The 21378-nt window shown below is 39.6% G+C and overlaps 2 protein-coding genes across 2 annotated transcripts in view; one reads left to right on the top strand and one right to left on the bottom strand.

The window, feature by feature from the left end:
- Nucleotides 1-21378, bottom strand: part of LOC146458185 (uncharacterized) — a 252490-nt gene that overhangs the window by 136986 nt on the left and 94126 nt on the right. The gene's annotated exons all lie outside the window — the stretch shown is intronic.
- Nucleotides 5202-17190, top strand: LOC146458189 (axin-1-like). The gene is made up of 7 exons (XM_085090575.1): nt 5202-7962; nt 10820-10978; nt 12559-12658; nt 13345-13494; nt 13868-14535; nt 15582-15950; nt 16816-17190. Exons 1-7 carry the CDS (start codon nt 7010-7012, stop codon nt 16943-16945), a joined length of 2529 nt encoding a protein of 842 aa, XP_084946701.1. The 5' UTR covers nt 5202-7009; the 3' UTR covers nt 16946-17190.

The following is a 21378-nucleotide window of genomic DNA, read 5'->3' as shown; positions in this document are numbered from 1 at the left end:
GTTTCCACAATACGCCGACTGCGGCTACAACCCCAGTTGCTGTTTATACGATGTTTAAATAACTTGAGCTATTTAAACTTTTACGTCCTCCGCGTTTTAAGTGTTTTTCCTTTCGGGGTTAGTTTCATCTATTTCCAACTACCACGCATTGCCAACAAAGAAACCGCGCGCGTCTAGCATGAACCCACCGCCCGCGCAAACTCATAAGCTATTCCTTCAGCTGTGCTAGAAGTGTCAAGAATATATATAGAGAGAAAGACGCCAATCTAGATATGTTGTGTTTGACGTGGTGAAAACTCAAACAGCTTGCCCCTTCAGATTTATCATGGAGTGAGTCGAAGTGCTTAGCGCTTTCACATTTCCCGGATATCTCTCCTACTTGGAGTCAATACTAATAGAAACATGCGTAGATTCTACAGTCTTTTCGTTTCACGAGATTTTCTGAACAAGTCCTGGCTTTGTATGACTGCAACTAAGCCAGGTGCTAAAAGAATTGGTCCTATAAGGAAATCCAGATAGAGACGCGGAAACATGATCGAGTTAGACAAGGTTCAGGTGTTATTCTCAAAAGTATGAGAACTATTTCGTGCTTGAGTGGATGAGATCTTTCCCTTTGTTATAGTAAAAACATCGCTTTGCGTCTTCGCTGTCTGACACCAAGATTTCACTGGCGATCTAGCCTTCCCCCAGAGCTTACCGACATATTTCGGATGGGTGTTTCAATAGTTACTTATGAATCTTCTATCTTCTATCTTATCCCCGTCTACGGTCTTTAAAGCAAATTTTCAGCTATCCGAACTTTTCAATATGGCCGCATAATTGCCTTTTTTTCCTCACGAATCCTTTTTGTGTATGTATAACACTTATTTTCGGCTGCAACTTCAAAACTTCAGCGTTGTTTGTGGTGATATTGGTGGCATAAAATTATGGACACGCAATATACAGGACCCATTTCGGTAGCTTACAATAAACGGCCTTTTGAAAACGTTTTATTTACGGGCACAATTTAAAATCTAAATTTATCTGCATTTGAGTTAGTTCAAAGAAGGCTTCCATTACCTTCTTTATACTTCGGATGAACAAAAAAACGACGAGATAAAATTAATTTTGAAAAGTAAATATTGCATTTATTGATCTTTCGGCTGCTTGAGATCCATTTGTGCCAATAGTTCACGAATGAACCACTTATTCCTGTCTTAGTTTTATTAACTTACCCGACTGCACTATGTTAATTTGAGAGTGAAATAGGAACGACGTGATATACACCGACAAAAAACACGTAAGAGCAGTAAAAGTAAAAAGCTTAGAAGAAAAAAAATAATAAGTCGAGCGAGGTGTTCTCGAAAAAAACTGGACATTTTAAAGAAATATTTCAAGAGAATTAACGGTCGTTTGTTTTGGGCTATTCACGCCACTACCAACCTTTCATTGGCCTCTTGGCTCTCAGTCATATTCAGTTTTGTCCCTAATTATAATAATTATGTTTTTCTAGGATCAGGACGAATCAGTAATCATAATAAGTTTTATCTTATCAGCATTTCAAGCGCGCCGATCGGAAAGAAAAAGCCCCAAGTGCCGGTGGAAGAGCTTTTTTCACGCGTAGCCTGTTTAAACTTTGCCGGCGTGTCAAAAGGACAAATTTAAACTGAAAGCACTTTAAAAAGTGTCAGCAGTGTGCTTTTCTGGCCGCTTATCATCTTTAGTTAATGAGTCTGCGGCGGTAAAACCATTTCTCTGGTTGAATACAAAATAACAATGACAATCAGAGCGTTTTAGGCTCAGTTGATCCCTGGCAGCCAAAACAACATCACTTGATATACCAAGCCGCTAAAATGACCAAGCGATTTTGAGTTGCCTCCAGGGAAGTTTTGGTGCCCATAAATGAAATGGACGTGCCATTTATTTTTCAAATACTTTTCGCTATTTGTCGCATGAGTGTTTTAATATAACCCTCAAATACTCAATCCGCAGTAAAAGAAATGTTTCAAGCAATTTATAATTATTATAAATAAACAAAAATAATTGACGCTATTTTTCAGGTCTTCGTTCTAAACAGTTACTACCAAATTGTTACCCATTCTGCAAACATTTCGGATTAGCAGAATTTTTGTAGCTTAGCCGTAGTTCAATCTTCTTTAAACTGTTGTTTATTATTTTTTCACGCCCTGAGGGTATTGCTCTACACTCAGGTGAAATTACACATCTTTTATACAGGGTGGGCAAAATTTTATTGCTTTTCCCAAAGACATAAAAATTAGTCAAAAGTACCGCGTTTCGAAAGTATAACTATATCTGTGGTTTAATAGAGCGGCGAGGGGTACAGGTTTTCCTGTTTTCGCGGCAGATACTGCAAAGCGACTCATTATAAATGTTTTTAATTCTTAGCGTCAGGAAAAATCTCGCTTGTTGTGGAGAATTGAGACAAAACATAGTACAACCCGGCCCCAACCCCAAGAACATGTTGTGTCTAGACGAAACAGCCAGAGACCATGATCTATGTATAAACGATGTTTCATGTGCCGGCTATTCTATAAAAACGTTGAACCCTGCATGGTGGCACCCTCCAGGATAACTTAGTCAACTGGGCGGGAGTAATTTTGGTGAATCAATTTTTTTTTCTCGGAAAACAATCGAATTCACAAGTGAGTGTCACGACCATCTGATTAAATACTAGTATTGAGATATAGCAAATGATGATCCTTGCTTAACCGTGGCTTGTCACGTTCTGGTCCTACCCAAAGTTCTATACCTCCCCCAACGAAGCGTCGGTAAAATGAGACAAATTTGTAATTTGGGAAAATTGTTTTTCTTGCATTAACAGTCTACGGCTTCTGATTTGGGCGACAACTAAGTTTTTATTATTTAACCGTACTGTTCGCTTGCTTTTTCAGTATTTCATAACTGAAATGGGATATTTAATAGCGTAGCTCGTGTATTTCGCTTTCATGATAGTTGCGCCTGTGTGGACAATATTTCCATGCTGATAACTTTGTCGGACCGCCTATCAGCCAATCAAAACACTCCTGGTAGTTTTTAATGGGTTGTTTACGGGTCGGACCAGCTCGGCCATAAAGATAATGTAGTTATTGCTTTAATAACATGAACTAAACTGAAAATAAAATGAAATTTAAACGCGGACCTCGGTATTACCACACAGCGGATCGGTAAGTGTATTGTAAGCTATAGTTCATATTTAACTTGAGGATAGAAAGCTTTGATCACTGGCCCGGCCAGCAACGTCCAAGGGATTGTTATTTTAATCCTTTCTTTTTCTCCGATGAATCGACTGATTAAACTGACTCAAGGATTCGGAGCCGGCAGCTCTGAAATTTTACCAATTGAAGCTGGCCAATTACCAAAAGTGTTATTTTTCCAAGTTTTCGTTTTATTTGCCGAATACTTTTCTCGTGCCATCTGTAAATACGCTTAAAAAGACATTAAACAGCTATAGCTTAGTCAATTCAAAGAATTTTTTGGCCTTTTGAATAATAAATTCTTCGACTAACATATATAAATCTATTGTGGCGCTCGTTTTAAATATTCACTTTTAAACTCAGTTTCAATGGATAGCAGAAGGTTTTGTGGCCTGTCCAGGTAGCGTAACTGAGACTAACTATGTGATATACTGCGAGCGTTTTAGAACAGGATTCTGCTCGCCAGTCAGCCCTATTTTATTTTCTTTCGTCGCTTTAGGCGTTCCAGTCAAGCTGCTGAGTTTTTCAGGGGGTATCTTTCAGGCAACTGTTTGACTTCAAAATTCTTGAAAATTTCTTTTTTTGGGAAAAAGGGAAAAGAAACGTTCATACTTCTTGTTTACGACTATAGACAATTCCGGACAGAAAATTTCCCACAATTTTTTGTTTTCGTGTAAAACCAAGCAAAAACGTTTAATATTGAAAAACAACAATATTAAAAAAAAAAAAAAAAGGTGATAGAAATGCAAAAATTCTGTCCGTTTATGTACTAATGAAATTTTCAAACAGGCATTAATGAACAGCATTGTAGAGTTTTTTTTTCTCAAGTCATATATTTTGGGGTGGAGACTTAATCCTGACGACATAAGGAGGGCACCATTTGATCTAGCTCCAGTTTCAGCTAATTAAAATTTCATATTAATTTTCTAAGCGTATATTATTTTCCATCTGTCTCTTTTAGAAGAGCTTAAGCCATCTTGTGCCCGCCTCTTCTCTTTTGTGATGCGAGAGCGGTGTCCTCTGTATTCTCTTACAACCTATTAGTTAATAATTAGCCAATGAAACCACAGTTACCCGAAATATTGTTGTTTATACCTCGAACCGTTTAACTTTTTAGCATCAAAATTCTATCGTAAAAATTAAAAATTTAAGCGAGTTTCTAAACAAAATTTTGCGCGCATACCAATTACATTTTCCTTGGGCGTTTTTATCCAGCAAAGCGAATAGCATCTGTGCATGTTAAAAGCTCGAATTAAAACGACCGCATTTTTTCTCTTAATTGGCCTCACTACGCAACAGCAATTTGTCAAAATAAATGTTCCTCAAAGTTAAAGGAATTACGGCGACCATCACGTTTTGTCGTGAGGTTTTCCCATTTCCGGTGTAAGAAACGCACTTCCTGTTTGAGCGCGCGGTTGATTTCCGCTTAATTTTCCTTCTTTTGAATTGAAAGATCGGCCAAAACTTAGCTGTTTTTCAGTTTTTCATAAAACCTAGAGCAAACCTTTGTTAAAACCATATTACCATCGGAAACAGAAAACCTTTGATGCTGTGAAAACTAAAAGAATATGCCGCCTTACTACTGCCATTTTCAATTTTTTTTCGATTCAGTAATTGACACTTTTGCAATGAAAGCGGCAAGTTCAAACGTTTCGAAAATAGGCTCTCGTTTTGAACGTGCAAAATGTTAAGGTGGCTAATTGTGGATTTATAGCTCGAAACTTTTAATTCTTCGGTAACAAAAGTCGAAATTACAAGTCTAGTCGGCGCCGTGGCTACGGCTAATAATTCTTCTTTCGGTTGTTTAAAATTTTTAACTACCTATTTTTTTTATATATCCGTTCCGCGGCGCGATGGTAACCTCTATGGTCATTTATACAGACAGGAAAACTAACACATTTAGCCGCTGTTAATTCTCTTGCCGCGGGAATCCGCGCCATGCAATCTCTCCAGTTTTAGAGGTAAACAATTCTCTTTTTTTCTTTACAGCAACACGCTGGGCGAACGCCAGTTGGCTTTTTAAAACTTTTCTGTGCTGCGTGACCGGTGAAGGTAACGATATCAGAACGCACGTCAGTTTATAAAATCATCTCCAGCGTCTGCAATTGAAAGTCGTTATTTTGAGACGGGTTTCTTTTACGGAATTTCCAAACAACACAGCGAGCCAAATATCGTCCGCTGCGCTTTAAAGATATACTGCTCTTCTCCGATCGCGCAAATGCTTCGTTTGCAAGCGCCAAAATAATCCCACCACCAGTGGTACCCCGGGCAGCGAACGTGTAGAAACTCAGAAAAGGGGTGATAAGGGAACATAACTTTTTCTCATCAAAAGAACCGGTCGTACATGAAAGGCACCGCCTGAATGCTTGAGTTCCGTGAAATATTAAAATTCGTCTCTCCGCTTATTCGAGATAACTAACATCACAAAGATCGGCTGCGGTCTGTGAAAAGTAAGGCAAGCAATTCTTAGCGATGTTTGTCAACCTCTCCGTTACAATCAACTTTTTACTCGTAAATTACCCCGGCAAACACTCTCAGCGACACAAAGAGGGGCCCGAAAGGACAAATAATTATTGCTGCCAACGTTAAGTTGAAATTGTGCTTGATCGTTAACCTAATTTCAACTAAGCCAGGTTGAAAAAGGAGCCGCATTCGATCGCGAGGAGGACCAGTTCAAAAATATATTATCCTGTAATACAACCAATAATGTGTTAAGTGAATTGCTTAGTCCGGACACTTCATCAAATAAAAAAATTTCATTAGCAGATATTTTGAATAAGAATGCCGGAGATCGCGGAAAGCGACCGATGAGACAAGCGCCGAGAAAGGCAAAATAATGTGCGGCCGATCGACGCGGTGAAAATGCGGTGAAACGAGACCAGAATACGGCCCAAATCGCGTCGGTGTTGTTGTCGATGTAGCCATTTTGAAAAGTATGGCACGAATGCTGATTAAAAATTACAAACAAATTTCCCCGCCAACCAAACAATCAGCAGAACTCACTTGTCGAATTTGATTGACATTGATATCCTTTTAGACTTGCCGCTCTTTGCTTATCCAAGATTGGTAATGAGAGCGTTTAATTCATTTTGTGGTTTAAGACGATTCGCCGCGCTAAACCCTCATTTAGCACGGAACACAATAGCTGCGAGCGAAGAAGCGACCCAATCATTTATCGAGAGAACCATAAAAGCACAGCTTTATTCCCATATCGTCCCCAAATCGTTTGGTTTTCAGTACCTCTCATTGCAACGCAATCAGAAAAGATTCTACCAGCTGCACTTAATTAAAGCCACCGTCAACATGTGTGAAGTTAGCATAAAGCACGTGCTATCACCCCGGGCACCGATCCGCGCGTTCTGATTGGAGCGGTCTCGTGCGCCGTTGTGACGTTCACTCCCGAGGGATTGATCGTTTGTGCGCCGCCTTTTGCTAGCGGCTTCGTTTGAAGTAGTTTTGCAGCCTTACCGCACTTGAAAACACTTAGGAGGCAAATGCGGAGCGACTTCGAGCACTACGAAGCTTTCCTCGCGCAAGAAACCTTTCAAGATCAATACCCACACATCAAGATCGTCGATCGTGTGGCATTCATCTGTGCAGTTTTTTTCAGTGATCAGCCACAAGGCACATTTTGAGCAGGTCATCGGAGCGTCGCAAGTGATATATGTATTTGAATATTTGCTTTGAGGGCTCACCGCGGCTTACTTTTGATCTCTGCGAGGCATTCTCTTAGTAAGATCCGACGAACAACTGTAAAACAGGCTGTTGGCTCATCTCGGCTGAATGCGGTCTGCAGTTCTCGGCGATTCGTAGCCATGGATTTGGAGCAAACGCTTCCTAAAGGCTCTCGAAAAGTTTATTATGGTCATAAAGAATCACAACAGAAATCTACTACACGTGAAATATTACAGGCCGGATCAGCGGCCGACTGCCCCACAACTATGCGACCCCCTCCAACAGGCGAAGATTCGAACGACACAGAACGCTCCAAAGGAAATTTGCTGGGTTCTTCGAAGCCCGAATCGTTCCTTTCGAGTCCTCGAATGACGCCGAGGAGGTTTTCGAAGAAGGAATCGATCGCAATACACGGCTATTCAGGGCTTGAATCGGACGAAGAGAAGCTCGCACCGCTGGGATTCGAACCGGAGGGTAGCGCGGCATCTACTCCGCAGTGCGAGCGGTGGCCGACTAGTTTGAATGAAATGCTTATGGACTGCCAAGGATTTGACTCTTTTTACCAATTTCTACGGCAGGAAAAAAGTGAAATTCTCTTAGATTTCTGGCGAGTATCCCAGTCGTTCAAACGAATGGCGCCGATTTCACCAGAAATGAGGACAACCGCTAAAGCGATTTTCCAGAAGTTTATTTTCGCTGGGAGTTCTGACGCTTTGGAAATCAGCGACACAACAAGAAGCAAAATAGCAGAGCACGTTAATGATCAGCCGGTGGATTGTGGACTTTTTGAGGAGGCTTTAACGGAAATCATGGCCGACATGAAAAATAATCATTATCCGAGGTTTATGAACACAAGCCTTTACAAGGAGTGTATTCAAAGCGGCGGCGAAAGTCCGAAAGATATTTGTGAGCGCTATTCTCAGACGGCCAGATTTCATGGTAGATATTTACCCACTCTTCCGGAGGAGAAAGTTTTAGGATTCGACGAGATTGAGGACGATGGGGATCAATTTGAATTCGAAGAACATCGTAAAAGTGTAAAAGGATTGTCTCATTGTAGCAAGAGATCAAGTTCGGATGAGCACAATGCCAGGTGAGTGAGTCGTTCAATTTCCAGCAAAGCAAACCGCTTTTTATTGTAAGAGCCGCTGTCTTACGATTTTGCCGGATTTGTACACTTGAAATATCTCATTGAGTCGCCTGACAGTTGTAGAGTGTAGTTATCAGCGGCAATTTACATTCAGTGTTTCCGAATGCGATTGGGTCGTTGTTTAGCAATGTTTTTGCAATTTACTTTCTGTTGTTTTGGGACGATAATCAGGCCGACTTTGTAGTTAATGAAAGCGTGAAGTCGAGTGATTTATTTTGGTAGCTGTGCGAGAGATTAGAACTAAAATCGTAAGGATTACTTAATAGAAACAGATATTGCTTCTCTTGTGAAGCATTTGAATCAGTTTTTGAAAAGGCTACGTTTATATTGGAGAGTTTGTCAACTCGGCGGAGAGCGTTTGAAATCTGACTGTTCCGTTTAATTGAAACCGATTTTTAATTTCCAAAGAATCTTGATCCTATATTACGGAAGTCTCACAAACTGATTAGAATGTGCAGTAGTTTAGCCTATAAATATTTCTTAAATCTTTCAAGGTGCGAGTTTGCGCGTAATTCTCAAGATTTCCAAATGGTGCCAGCGCCGGCGATCATGCTTAAGTTGTTTGACCTCCAGATAAAATTAGAACTGGAGAAACGACAAGAGTAATTGTCATTCTCTCGAAACCAAACTTATTGTTTTTGTGCTTGAGTTGAAAACTATTCTTCTCGCCGGCGAATGTCGCGCGCTGTGTGAAATACGTAAGTGATCGATCAACAAACTTGGAAATGAAATTCTACATACTTTTGTTCTGTGCGATAAAATGACGTTTTCAATTCGGGTGAGTCTTTTGATACCCCCGAAAGACCGCAAATCTGTTAAATCTATCAAGTTTTCGAGCAAAATCAAATCGCCTCTGAGTGAAATAACACACCAGTCTTTCGATTGCGAATAAATCTTGTAGCTTTGTTCCTAACGTTTTTTTAGCCCGATGGGGTAAATACGTTGGTTGTATGTTCTGTTATTGTGTCGTTTGGTTAGAAGTACTTGTAATGTGGAGAGGGTGTGAATTCCTCGGCCGCTACTTCCAGCCGGGAGCCGGACACTCGAGAAGAACGTATCGGGTTAATGAAAAAGACGAAATTGCGGCGGCGCGAGCTGATTGCATTTTCTCGTGCAAAACTTCTGTTTTTGTTTTCGGATGGTTTTCTTGTGATTCCATATGAACGCTTGATTGGCTTCCATGTTTATGAATTCCTGTATCGACTTGAAAGCAAGACAAACAGCCAGCACTGGGTGGAAAGGCTAAGTAATAAATGGCAAATTGAATCTGTGCAAACACGCATTAGCATTCGCTACTTAGCTGTCATGGTATAATAGCCAAAAAATTCACAAATTTGGTCATAATAATTTATCCAGATTACATTTGTGGATACGGCTATTCTAATTATGCACAGGCTTTCAAAGAAGAGTGCATTGCTCATGTTGCCATTTCAATACAATTCGGTTGATGTGAGTGAAAGGAAGTGTATTTGGCATGGTGAGTTGAGATTTTGTTGAAGATAAAATATTGTTGAGATTGTTTTCAAAGCTTTGTGTTTTCGTACCCTTGAAAAAGTTGTTTCTTTCATTGGGAATCAGTGGAGCATGACCTCAGATCTCGAGAAGAATGTTTTTGTTCCCAAGAGGTCAACAAGCCCACAGTGTTCTTACATTGCTTAGCTTTTGTTTTCAAGACTTTTTGCGTTGTAGACTTAGTGGTTGGCACAAGAGGTGCTCTTTAAGCACTTACATAGTGAAAGGATCTGGTTCATAGACGATTTGCTTTGCCCATGATGTGAATTAGTTATGGGGTAACAATTCTCTTGACCCCCACTGAGATCGAAGATCAAGCATTCATTTCTTGGTGAAAAAATTGAAGTTATGGTAGTGTTGTTTACAGTTGGTGAGCAAACAATTTGAGTTTGTCAGTCATCTTAAGATCTTGCCCTGCCTCCACTATGAGAGCGGTTTACGCACTGTTAGTTCCAGTGACATCACTGGTAAGAGCATGTGTTTTAGCTCTTAACTTGGGTTATTTCACACTTAAAATATGATTGGGGCAGCAAAAGTGTAGTTATTGAATGTGACTTCACGGTTTGCTATCAGTGTGTGGTCAGGCGTAAGATATTCAAAAAGGTCCAATCAAATGTGCTTGATGTGTGTTCCTACATATCCTGTTTCTCTCAGTTTCACATACAACTCAACACTTAACTAAAAGAGAGTGCATTGCACCAGTGAAAAGAAAAAAAAAGTACTGGATTGTCCTAAAGAAATTAGAAAAGGTAACATTATTAATTACTTTGGCAGCTTCACCTCATTCAGTGATCAGATAAACTCCGAGTACAATGCATTTTGAGTACAGGGCTTAAGTACGGCGCTTAATACATAAGTAAGTACTGTGCTTAAGACTGGCACTTGGCTTTGCTGCAAGGGACTTGCATATTGTTACTTAGGCGAGTGGGAGCGGAAGTGCATGCGTAAACAGACAGTTGCAACTATATCAGGGAGCAATATTGCTATATTTATCCATGGGTTGTCGGCAAGATCTTATGTTCAAGCTCAAAATATTGGATGAGCGTTGCACATGCTAGCATTATGTATACAAAAAATTGATACAATTTAGATAATTGTCACTGTATATTGTTCATACATATTGCTGGAGTTTGTTTAAGATCTGTACAGTATATCAGAAGCAGGTCTTAACAAGTGAAAGCTAACAAGGCATTGAATTTCTTTGGTGGTATTGTCAGTCGCAAGATAATGATGTATTCTAAAGTGCTGTTTATAACTTTATGTAATTTTTTTATTGTCCAATCTTCAGGTGCTTACTCCATTGCCAAGTACCAATAAAACAGCTGCTTTCACCTTATCACTATCCTACGGCTCCTGTTGGCTCCAGGATTGAATCTGAGAATCAAAGCCTGTCCAGCGATGCTATGACAGAAGATACCCTTTCGATTACAGACAGTGCTTTGACTGAGTAAGTTCTCAATACCATGCTAGTTATTAGCTGTTTTCACATCAGAAGGCTGACAACAAGCAGACAACTTTTTTTTTTTTTATTCTGACAGGCAATAAATTTGTTGTAGTGTAAAAACAGGGCGGTCCTGACTTTGGATGTAGAAGTTGTCTGATTTCATGATCCTCTTAATAGACGAACAAAGCGACATACAAATTAGACAACTTCAACTTTCAGAATTATGTCCCCTCTGTTTTCATACTGTGACCACTTGCCCATCTATCTGAGGTGACTTTTTGTCCAAAAACGTGTTCTTTGATTTGTCCCTGTTCTAGTATGAAAATGAAAAAAACAGGAACTGCTGTCCATATACTTTCCAATGACTGCTCTATCACTGTAAATAGTCATCAGTAATCCCAACAACCATGTCCGGCAATGCAGGGATCAAGCGATCAAATATACTTACTTAATTTTTTTTATGGTCTGGTCTGGCTATGATTGCGTGCTTAATTTTCATAACAGCAGCAACTTTGGGGGATCGGAAACAAGTTTCAATCCAATTAATGGTAAATTTATATCTCGAGTGTCATTCATTAGCACCTTACACAGACCATAACATTTTCTGGAAGAGATTTCCCCTCTCACATCTATTTGTAATAAAATTACTGGCCTTTTTCAATCAATACCATCTACATCTATTTAACTAGTAAACTGTCGGTTTTAATTAATGTTTAATTCTAGAAGGTGTTGTTGTATTATTTCTAATAATGTGATCAACTGATGTCCTGATAGCTGGTGCTGGTCAGGGTACAGACTAATGTTCAAAGCAAGTTTCCATTAATCCAATTAATCCAATGTCAGCATTGCACCAAGCTTCACGGTTAATAACTGTGTATTCTTCCAAATCAATTTTGTCCTTCAGCTTTACCGCGACTTTTCACTTTTCCTTCAAAATATACAACAAAATACATTTAGATAACTGTTAGAAAATCAGGTTAATTTTGAAACTTTTAGTTAATGTTAATCAGCTTTGAAACAGCTGGGTCTGACTGGCCCCAAGATGTTTTTAGTGAAGAGGACATATTTGACAACTGAAGCTTAACATTTACTGAACCTTTCAAACGGAGACGTTACACAGTAAATCACACTAAACAAAGTAACATTTGTTGTTTCAGTGAAGCACGTTTTAATGTGTAAATTATTATAATTTATTTGTTTATTTAATTTTGAAATGTTCTATCCCTACCACCTTCCATTCTTGAATTTATAATCGGATTATGGCACAGAAATGTCACATAATTATAACTTATGTAATTAAATGTGAAGTGATTGGCATGTTCTTGCTTGTGAGTCAAAGTGTGCTCAATTGACCTTATTCAGAAATAAGAACAGTGGCTATTTAATTAAAATCCCCCATAAAAGGTTTTTGGAGTAACTGGTTTACCAGATATGTCTTCAATGTCTTGTGCATGCAAGAGGTTGTGGTTACGTGTTCAAATTTTTGTAAAATAGGAAATCTTGACTTGATCCTATTTCTTTTATTACAGAATACAGTCAGTCAGGCGCAAACTGACTTTCATTCCTTTTGTTACTTTTCACAGTGACACGTCATCCAGATGCAGTGGAGGAAGACGGAAATGTTCATCACGGAAAAAGACTTCGGGTTACCATGATGGCCTATCTTTGATACCTTTTATTCCAGTAAGCAATTCTTATTTTATTTAGCTATTGGTCATTTGTCAAATGAAAGAGTACGATGCAGTTATGCCATTAATGAAATAATTGTTGGTTTAAAAATTTGAAATTGTAATATTGAAACAAAGGGGCTTTGTATCAGCAATGTATTCATAATGTAAGTTGCAAAATACAGCTACGTGTGCCTTTCATTTTCTTATTGTCTTGATGTTATCTTTATTTGAATCGAAATATTGACAGTTCAAAAGACAGCTACACGTTGGCCAAGGAACACGTTTTCTTGTCAAAAAGGCATTGGCAAGCTTTGCAGATGGACATAAAGGCATAGTCAGACTTTATTTGAGTTCGGATTCAAGTAGATTGCATACTAGATGCTAGCATCACCGAGCTTACAAATTATTAACCAAAGAAAGGAAACCACATTAAAAAGTACAACCACTAAATACTATGTTTAAAAGCAGTCAGCTGATGTGTTATGCATCATAAGGAATTCTCCAGGATATGATATGGTTCAATTTAGGAGTCTTTTTGCTCAAACAAAAGCATTTTCCATTTCGATATCATTTCCTTTACTCTCATAATATATTAAAATTTGTTTCATGTATTTTGTGTGGCCTTGATTAAGTCCTTCATATGTTTGTCTAATGAGAAAAGAATCAAGGAATAACATGTAATGGCTGTTTACTTTTCAGCGTACGCAACGTGTTCCAAAAGAGGCAAGACACCCTTTGGCAAGTAATCCCCCAGAATTTGCAAGGGTCCTTACTGAGAAACTGGAGAAAGTAAGACAAGAGCGGGAACTTCATGAGAGAGAAGCTCGCAACTTGTCAGCTCATTTTGAGGTTAGCATTGCTTTACTGTCTTTGTTACAGACAATATGTGAATATAAGTAACTTGGACATTTATAAATAGAGAAATAATTACCCAGTCATCCTCTTGCTGTGCAGGGCTTTTCAGGGATAATGAACCAAACTGAACATAATCCAAACTTTGCTGTTTACATTATTTTCCACAAGTTGTTACAATCCTTCCTTGACTGAAAATTTATTTACATCCAGATTAATTTGGTTACTGGCTTAAGGATGAATGAAAGAGACATTTTGTCTTTTATAAAATTTGCTGTTCTCCTCAAAAGTTAAGGTTATCAAAATTTGTGCTCAGGTGAAAATTGTCATCATAATCTCATTGCTCTAAACTGTGGTCCTTTGCTTTTAGATGCCCAAGAAATCAATTCTTCAACAAGCCATTGAAGCCTCCAGTAAGAAGCTTCCGCTCAGCACCATTGCAATGACAGTTGTCCCTGAGGCTGCAGCACCTTTCAGGGATCCTTACCAATATGAGAATGCCGGCAGTGGGGTGGAGACCTGTGCCCAAAGCACTTCTGCAGCACCTGTGGCTCTTGATACATACACGCAACATAATCCACCCCAGCAAACACAAAGGCCAAAACCACCAGCACCTGAGCCTAAGGAAATGCCAGTGGAACCACAGCCTAGTGTCCCAACCAAGGAAAGTAATGTGTGGGAGACACACCCTGCTCGGAGGGATGATGACATTCCTTTCCTAACTGTCAATCATCATCGCATTATGCAGTGGATGGAGGAAGGTGAACAAGCTCAACACGATCCTCCAAGAGAACCAAAGCATCACCGTCACCATTCTCCATCAACAAAAGGTAGCTCAAGGAGTAAACAGTCAACAGCGGGTTCCGTCAGACAGTCTGAGAAAAGTTCTCGGCATTTACCAAATCAACCAATTGCGTCAGATCCCATGATGCCTCCGCTTCCCATGCCACATGCATCTTCTGTTTTGGAAGAAACCAGACGGAGGTTGATTGAAGTCAAAGAGAGTGAGAGACGAAGTAAACACCATCCAAAACAGAGGTGAGCATATAGTTTGTTTACATGTGTTATGACCCTAACACAGCAGATGCAACATTGCACACGACAAGTTGGTAGGGTGGCAATTTTGTGTCTATTCTGAACAATTCTGTATCATTCGTTGATTCTACTTCTGTATCACATGCAGTAATGTTGCATACAGCAATTTCCAGAGTTGACACTTGCTCCCATCTGGCATCTTAGCTCAGTCGGTCGAGTAATAATAATAATACTTTATTCAAATACATATATGTTCATAAACTATTTGAAAAGGAGAACCGCGAAGTTATCCCTATAAAAGGTCCCTTACTGACAGACAACCATCGAAGCTGGAGGTTGTGGGCTTGATTCCCGCCGAGGTCGGAGATGTTTTTGTTTGCCGCCTCGTGCTATTTACCATTTCTTTACTAGGGCGAACGCTCAGTGGGAAATTCATGGGTTTACTTTAGCACTTTAACATACCCTGCAGAGTTAATTCTCTGATCCATCACAGCTAAAATTGTAGTTGCTGCATTTTGCTGCATCTAATGACCATTTTCACAGTGGAAGATGGCCAACAGATGGGCAATTCATCTCAGAGGACAATTTTGGTGAAAATGGGATGAACACAATTTTTGACATACCGGTACATGTAAAAGTTGGCTAAATTTGCCCATCCCATTTTCACAGCAAGAAAATTTGTGCTTCAGCTAGAGATAAATGTTTTTCCAAAGGGTTGTTAGTCCATGGGCTATGGTACAGTGGAACCTTGATTTTACGATATGGCAAGGGGACAGCAAAATCATATCGTTAAATTGGAATATCGTTGTAAACGAACTCCCGATTTATAAATAACTTTTGCCTGGACACAGAATGTTGATCGTTAAATCGGGGATATCGTTAGATTGACGATCGTAAAATCGGGGTTCCACTGTATTCAGATCGCTGTTGCTGATAATAATTGTTATATATTAACTTCTATTAACTATATATAATATATAACTTATATTGACTATATTAACGTACATGAATATATAATTATATATTAATTTCTGTGTTTTCTTTCTCAGGTCGTCATTAGTGGGAGATGTGGGCACCTCGTCACTCCACGAAAAAAATTGTGCTTCATCTTGTTATTCCACAACGGACTATTCAAGTTACGGACAGTCATCTTGTGCACCTAATGAGCGGCATCACAGGGCTGCACCCTCTGTGACAGGGTCGTCAATGATGTCATCTGTGTCGCATACTGATACTGTCAGTAAAGACAGTGGTTTCAGTGGTTCTGTGAAAAAGAATAAAAACAAAGACAGAAATGATATAGTAATAACGTACTTTTTATGGGGAGAACCCATTCCTTATCGGACGACGCTTCCTGGAAAATGTGTTACGCTCGGACAGTTCAAAACCTTGTTACCGCCAAGAAAAGGGAGTTACAGGTAAGGTTCATTTCTCAATAAAATATGTTTTACAAATGCACCTTCAAGGTGATACAAACAGTGTGTTTGATAGGTTTTCATAAAAGCTTTGCAGTACAGGACTACACTATTGTTTAGGAGTTTTGCACTAATCTATGGAATTTGTTTATATCTTTGAAAAATCTGGGTAACAACCCCCCACCCCCCCCCCCCCCCCCAAAAAAAAAGTAAAATTTCAATTTGTTCAGTTTTTGTAACCCTAATGGGCCTTTTGCAGCTATGGTACAAAAAATGCCTTGCTGGAGAGCAAGCAACGTTCTGGGACATCCAAAACAAAAAACATTCAAGTTTGACTCGATGAAGTCGCTTTGTTTTGGATGTCCCAGTGCCCAACTAGTTCACCTGCATGGCAGGTTCTGTAACATGTGACTGTTAGCTGCAAAGGGCCCATTGGCTTATAAAGCCTGTGGATAAGTTTTCATTCCTGGAAAAAAAGCCATGAAACTTGATTTTAAATGTTTCCCAAAAGTCTGCCTTTTACAACACAGCACAGCAAATGCATAAAGTCAGATTTCTCGATTGACTTAGCTCCACTGTTCCAGGTTAAAAAAAAACCTAAGAAAGCCTGCTTCTTGACCTGACAAATTAAAGGGTAAACTTAAGAAGATTTGGAGAGAACCAAGGCTTTTCTTCATTGGCACGCTAACTTTGAAAGTTATCTGAAACACTGAACTCCCTAACTTGTCTAGAACATGAGGCAGAGATCTTCACAAACTGACATGGCTTATTGATTTCCACTGTAGTAGAGCATGAATGAGCTGTAATTTCCCAACCAAAACCCTCGTTAAGTGATAAATATCTCAATCTTTCTTTCTCTTCTTTCCAGATTCTATTTTAAGAGATCGACCCAGGACAGAGACTGCGAAGTTGTGTATGAAGAAGTTAAAGACGACGGTGTTGTCCTCCCCACGTACGATGGCAAAGTTGTCGGAAAAGTCGAGAGAGTGGACTCATGAGTTCGACAAAATTCTTACCATTTTTAAAGAGAAATTGTACTTTTAATACTGAATGTTTTATATTCAGAAATGATTTTTAAATATTATAAAGAATACAGGGTGTGCGAGCCCTTTGGAGTGCCAGAGAATTGGCGTTATGTTTGTATATAGACTTATAATATATTTGTAAATCCTATGTTAATGTTGTATAATTTTATGGTTACCGAGATTAAAATATTATTTTCCATAAAAATGTGGCATTTGTACTTTGTCTCCAAGGGTGAGTAGAGTGCAATCCTGGTTCGAGATTTACAAATCCCTCGTAATCTAAGTCGCATCCTAAGGGTTTGTTTCTAAACACGTGTTAATCTAAGATGGCTTCATGAATGTGGTTCCTGGCCATTGGTTAAAAAGGATGTTGAGAGTTACAACTCACCGCTAGACTACGAGTAGTGTCTTGTCGTCTTTGGGATTGTGGAAGGCGATTTCCGTGTAAGCTCGTGCATTTCGCTTGCTCTACTAGGAGAGAAACGTACGTATATCATTATTAAAAACTGGATCATTGTATAATGCAATTCCAGGGATTTGATTGGCTAAGCGACCATGGTATATTTAACAATTCCACGAGCGCGCGTTGGGTATGAGATGATAGATAGCCAACTCGGCGCTACGCGCCTCGTTGGCTATAATCATCTCATATCCAACAAGCGCAAGTGGAATAATTGTTTTATTAAAAACAATCAAGAAATATTGCTAGATCTTACTGATTTCGCTGTGCAAGAACAACCAGAAAACAATTTAATGGTCGCCATTTCTCAGCCATGGTATAATGGCTCATATACCATGGCCGCTAAGCCAATCAAATCCCTCGAATTGCATTATACAATGATTCAGTTTTTAATAAGAGCCATTATACCATGCCCGAGAAATAGCGACCATTAAAATGGTCTTCTGGTTGTTCTTGCTAAGCGAGATCAGCAAGACCTAACAATATTTCTTGACTGTTTTTAATGAAACAATTATTCCACGAGCGCGCGTTGGATGTGAGATGATTGATAGCCAACTCGGCGCTTCGGGCTATATATCATCTCATATCCAACGCGCGCTCGTGGAACAATTATTGATTATCCACTCCCTCTTGGGGATTTTCTAGGATAATCTGCAACACCGTGTGGGGACTTTGCCAGACTGCTTGTGGCGCAGTTTACAGTTTAATGAAGTGATGAGTTTTGAATGCCCTCCAAGTGAATGTGAACTTACACTTACGCAGGGTGGTCACTGCCAGAGATTTGTTACGTCCCTAGTGGTTCTTCCCACAGAGTCAGATTATGTGAAAGTACTGTTTGGACGGGGCCTACGGTTTATCGTCCTTATCCGAAAAGACTAGAACGTCTAGCCATTTGCAGATGTCAGAGCAAAGGCAGTACTTTCTCCTCAGTTATTTTAAGACTCTGAGTGGTGGTCCGGCCGGGGTTTGAACCCGCGACCTCCCACACGCTAGTCCGGTGCTCTCCCAATTAAAACTGAGCTAACCGGTTGGCGAAAGAAAAAGGAAGAAGAGATTATTCGTTAGTCCAGATATCCGCCTTTGGAAGAGATTTAAAATGCAGTGTTTACCACGCTACAGCCAAACCCTGTTATTACGTTCACTGCTGAAACCACAAAAATGTATCCAAGCGTGGCAGAAAAAAAAAATGTGGCGGTGAAGTGGGTTTCGACTGTACAACTCTGCTTTTTGAGAGGTGTTACGGGAAGGGGCCGTTATTGTTGGTTGGGCGTGGCAACTGACTAAACAGCCACGGCCTTATATTTAGCAGGGCTTAAGTTCGGAAGGATTTAAGGCTTTGAGAATGTGGGCTTATATTTGGAATTCTACAGGAGCTTTTAACACGATACAAGCTTATTTTGTTTGATTTTGTGTCCCAGAGCATTTCCCCTCTTGCTCTCTAGATCTCTTGCATTCCTAAAGCCGCCTTCAAAAAAGCTCTGCGCTCTTGAGAAATTCTTCAGCCATTAGCTTTTATCACTGTTGTTATTATCGTATTTATTGTATTGTAATGCAGTCTGTAGTACGCTATTAATGAATACTTATTCGGTAAATGAAAGCACACATTAGAGCAGTTTTCAATTGAGTGTAGAAAGTAATTCGCGTTTGCTTTGGTTTTGCATTACTACGCTCTGTGATTGGTTAACAAAACTCTCGCCACTTTCTCAACCAATGGGAATCCAAACCAAATTAATCGTGTTTTGGCCGCACTCTTTTTCCCGCGCTTGGCGCCAGTGACATGAATTTGCTTCGAATTCTGATTGGCTCGTTGTGTTGTTTACATCTGTTGCCATTGGCCAGAGTAATTACTTTGGTTTTGGTTTTAAGACGTTCAATTGAAAACCGCTAAGTGGGAAGGGCGAGATACTGAATAATCGAGAATAACCACGTGCGCGAAAATTAGCACTACAACATTCACTGCAGAGTTAACTCTCGGATCCATCATGCAAGTTAAATGTTTACAGGGAAAAGGGTGAAAGGGAGGAACGTGTCCACGCGCGCATGTAGCACGCGCGTGTAGCACGGCGTCTATCACACAGAGAGCGCCCTATTATGCTACAACTGCCTAGAATGGAACTCCAAAAGGTTTATCAGGCTTCTTTACAAAACACCCTAAACTTGACCTTATCACAGGAATTTTAAATATTGATGTAGACCACGTAACGAAAATACAACAAAACTGCTAAAAACGGCACCTTAAAATTAGCAAATGGGCCAAGTTTGATAGTGTTATCCGATTTAAAGATCTTTAAAAGAGGGCAGCGCGCAGACCTAGATCCATAAATTAACGAAAATTTATTGGCGTTTTTATGGAAACGGGGAAACAGCAAGTTTTGCCTGCAAAATTCTAAAACTTAACGGAACCATATCTTCGCTATTTTAAAAGACAAGACTTTAAAACTTGGCGTTGTTACTAACTTAAGGGTGCTCTTTACAGCAGTATATACGGATTGCATGGCCTGTATCAAACTTTATTGAACATAAGCGTGATTAAGGAGACTAGTCCCTTTCAAAATTCTTCCAAAGCCCACCAGAGAATTTCTAACCCCCCCAAAGCCCCCAACCCTTAATTTGAACCCCAAAATGACTTGCGCCTCTCCTTCAGTAATATACCTGAGTTGTATCTCTCTTGAAGATGAGGTCTCATGTAAAGCAGTATGTGGCAATTGTGAGAAAAGAAAAGGTGGAAACCCCAAAAAATATTGCCCCAGTCGATTGCAGGTGTGTCCCTCCCCTCGTGCATTAGTGGGGCATTTTTACCACAATGTCCACCCCACGGATCGGGCATCAGTCTGCCCCGGCCCGGGCATTTTACAGCCTCATGGCTTTCACATCATAGCACTCTCACTTCCTTTCAATGAAATTCATCGACAAAGATTATAAATTTGTGATTCTCTACGTTTATGGAGGACAAAAATGAGATGGAAGATCCACGAAACGAACAGTTACTGGAACGAAAATGAGAAATGAGATTGATTTGAAAATTAGTTTGGACTGACTTAACTTTCATTAGAATGAAGGTAAGTCCAGAAACAAAAAAAAATCAACTTGTTCTTTTAGTTGTACCGCAGGACATTTGAACATCTCGTTTGTCCTCGCCGTGGGACATTAATTTACCAGTTTGTTTTCAAAAAATCCTAATGTCCGATCCGAACATTGTTGCAGCAAGCAGTCTCCATGAACAGACGCTTGCTTCGTATGACACCCTTTTGAAAGAGATCTGTGGTAATTGAGAGTGTTGTGTTCAGCACCTTGGTGTCTTAAGATTTTTACTGGTGTTGAGCGCTAGCAAGTTTAGCTTTCCAAATACGACAATATTATCTGAAAATATCAGGCAAAATAAAGAGAACTCAAACTGTCATAATTTCCAGTCATTCATTGTTGGTGAATCATTACCGAATGTGCTGCTTTGACTGCTTTATACTCCATTAAATTGAAATCCCAGGCCCCCGACCCCCGGGACATAGCCGGGATTTAACGCTCGTTTCTGACAACGCTTTGGCCTCGAGGGGCGGGGAAATTAACAAAATGTCAGTTTGACCTGGGCAATTGACCAGAAGCGGGGCAACAGCGGGCATTTAACACGAAGGAACATTAAGCCGAGCCATTATATATTGTCTTGCTAATTTTTATGTGATTTTAAATAAAAACAGTCACAAACGTTTCCATAACTGGGTATGTGACTTAGTTTAATTGAATTAGATAATTTAATGGAGCTTATTTTACGAGACGTTTGAGTTACAGCGGGTACATGCACTACAACAACAACAACAACAACAAGGTTTATTTGCATGACTATAACAAATACAGTATTGCAAAAGCTATTCATACTAGCTAATTATTGACTCGTTAACTAATTCTTAAGATAACTTAAAATAAAATAAAATAAAATAAAGTAACTGAAGTC

This window comes from Pavona decussata, unplaced genomic scaffold (genome assembly GCF_977016875.1).
Source record: "Pavona decussata unplaced genomic scaffold, jaPavDecu1.1 SCAFFOLD_233, whole genome shotgun sequence".
In the NCBI taxonomy this organism is placed as follows: Eukaryota; Metazoa; Cnidaria; class Anthozoa; order Scleractinia; family Agariciidae; genus Pavona; species Pavona decussata.
The sequence above is the reverse complement of the archived record's forward strand: the minus strand, read 5'-3'. Positions and strand labels throughout refer to the sequence as shown.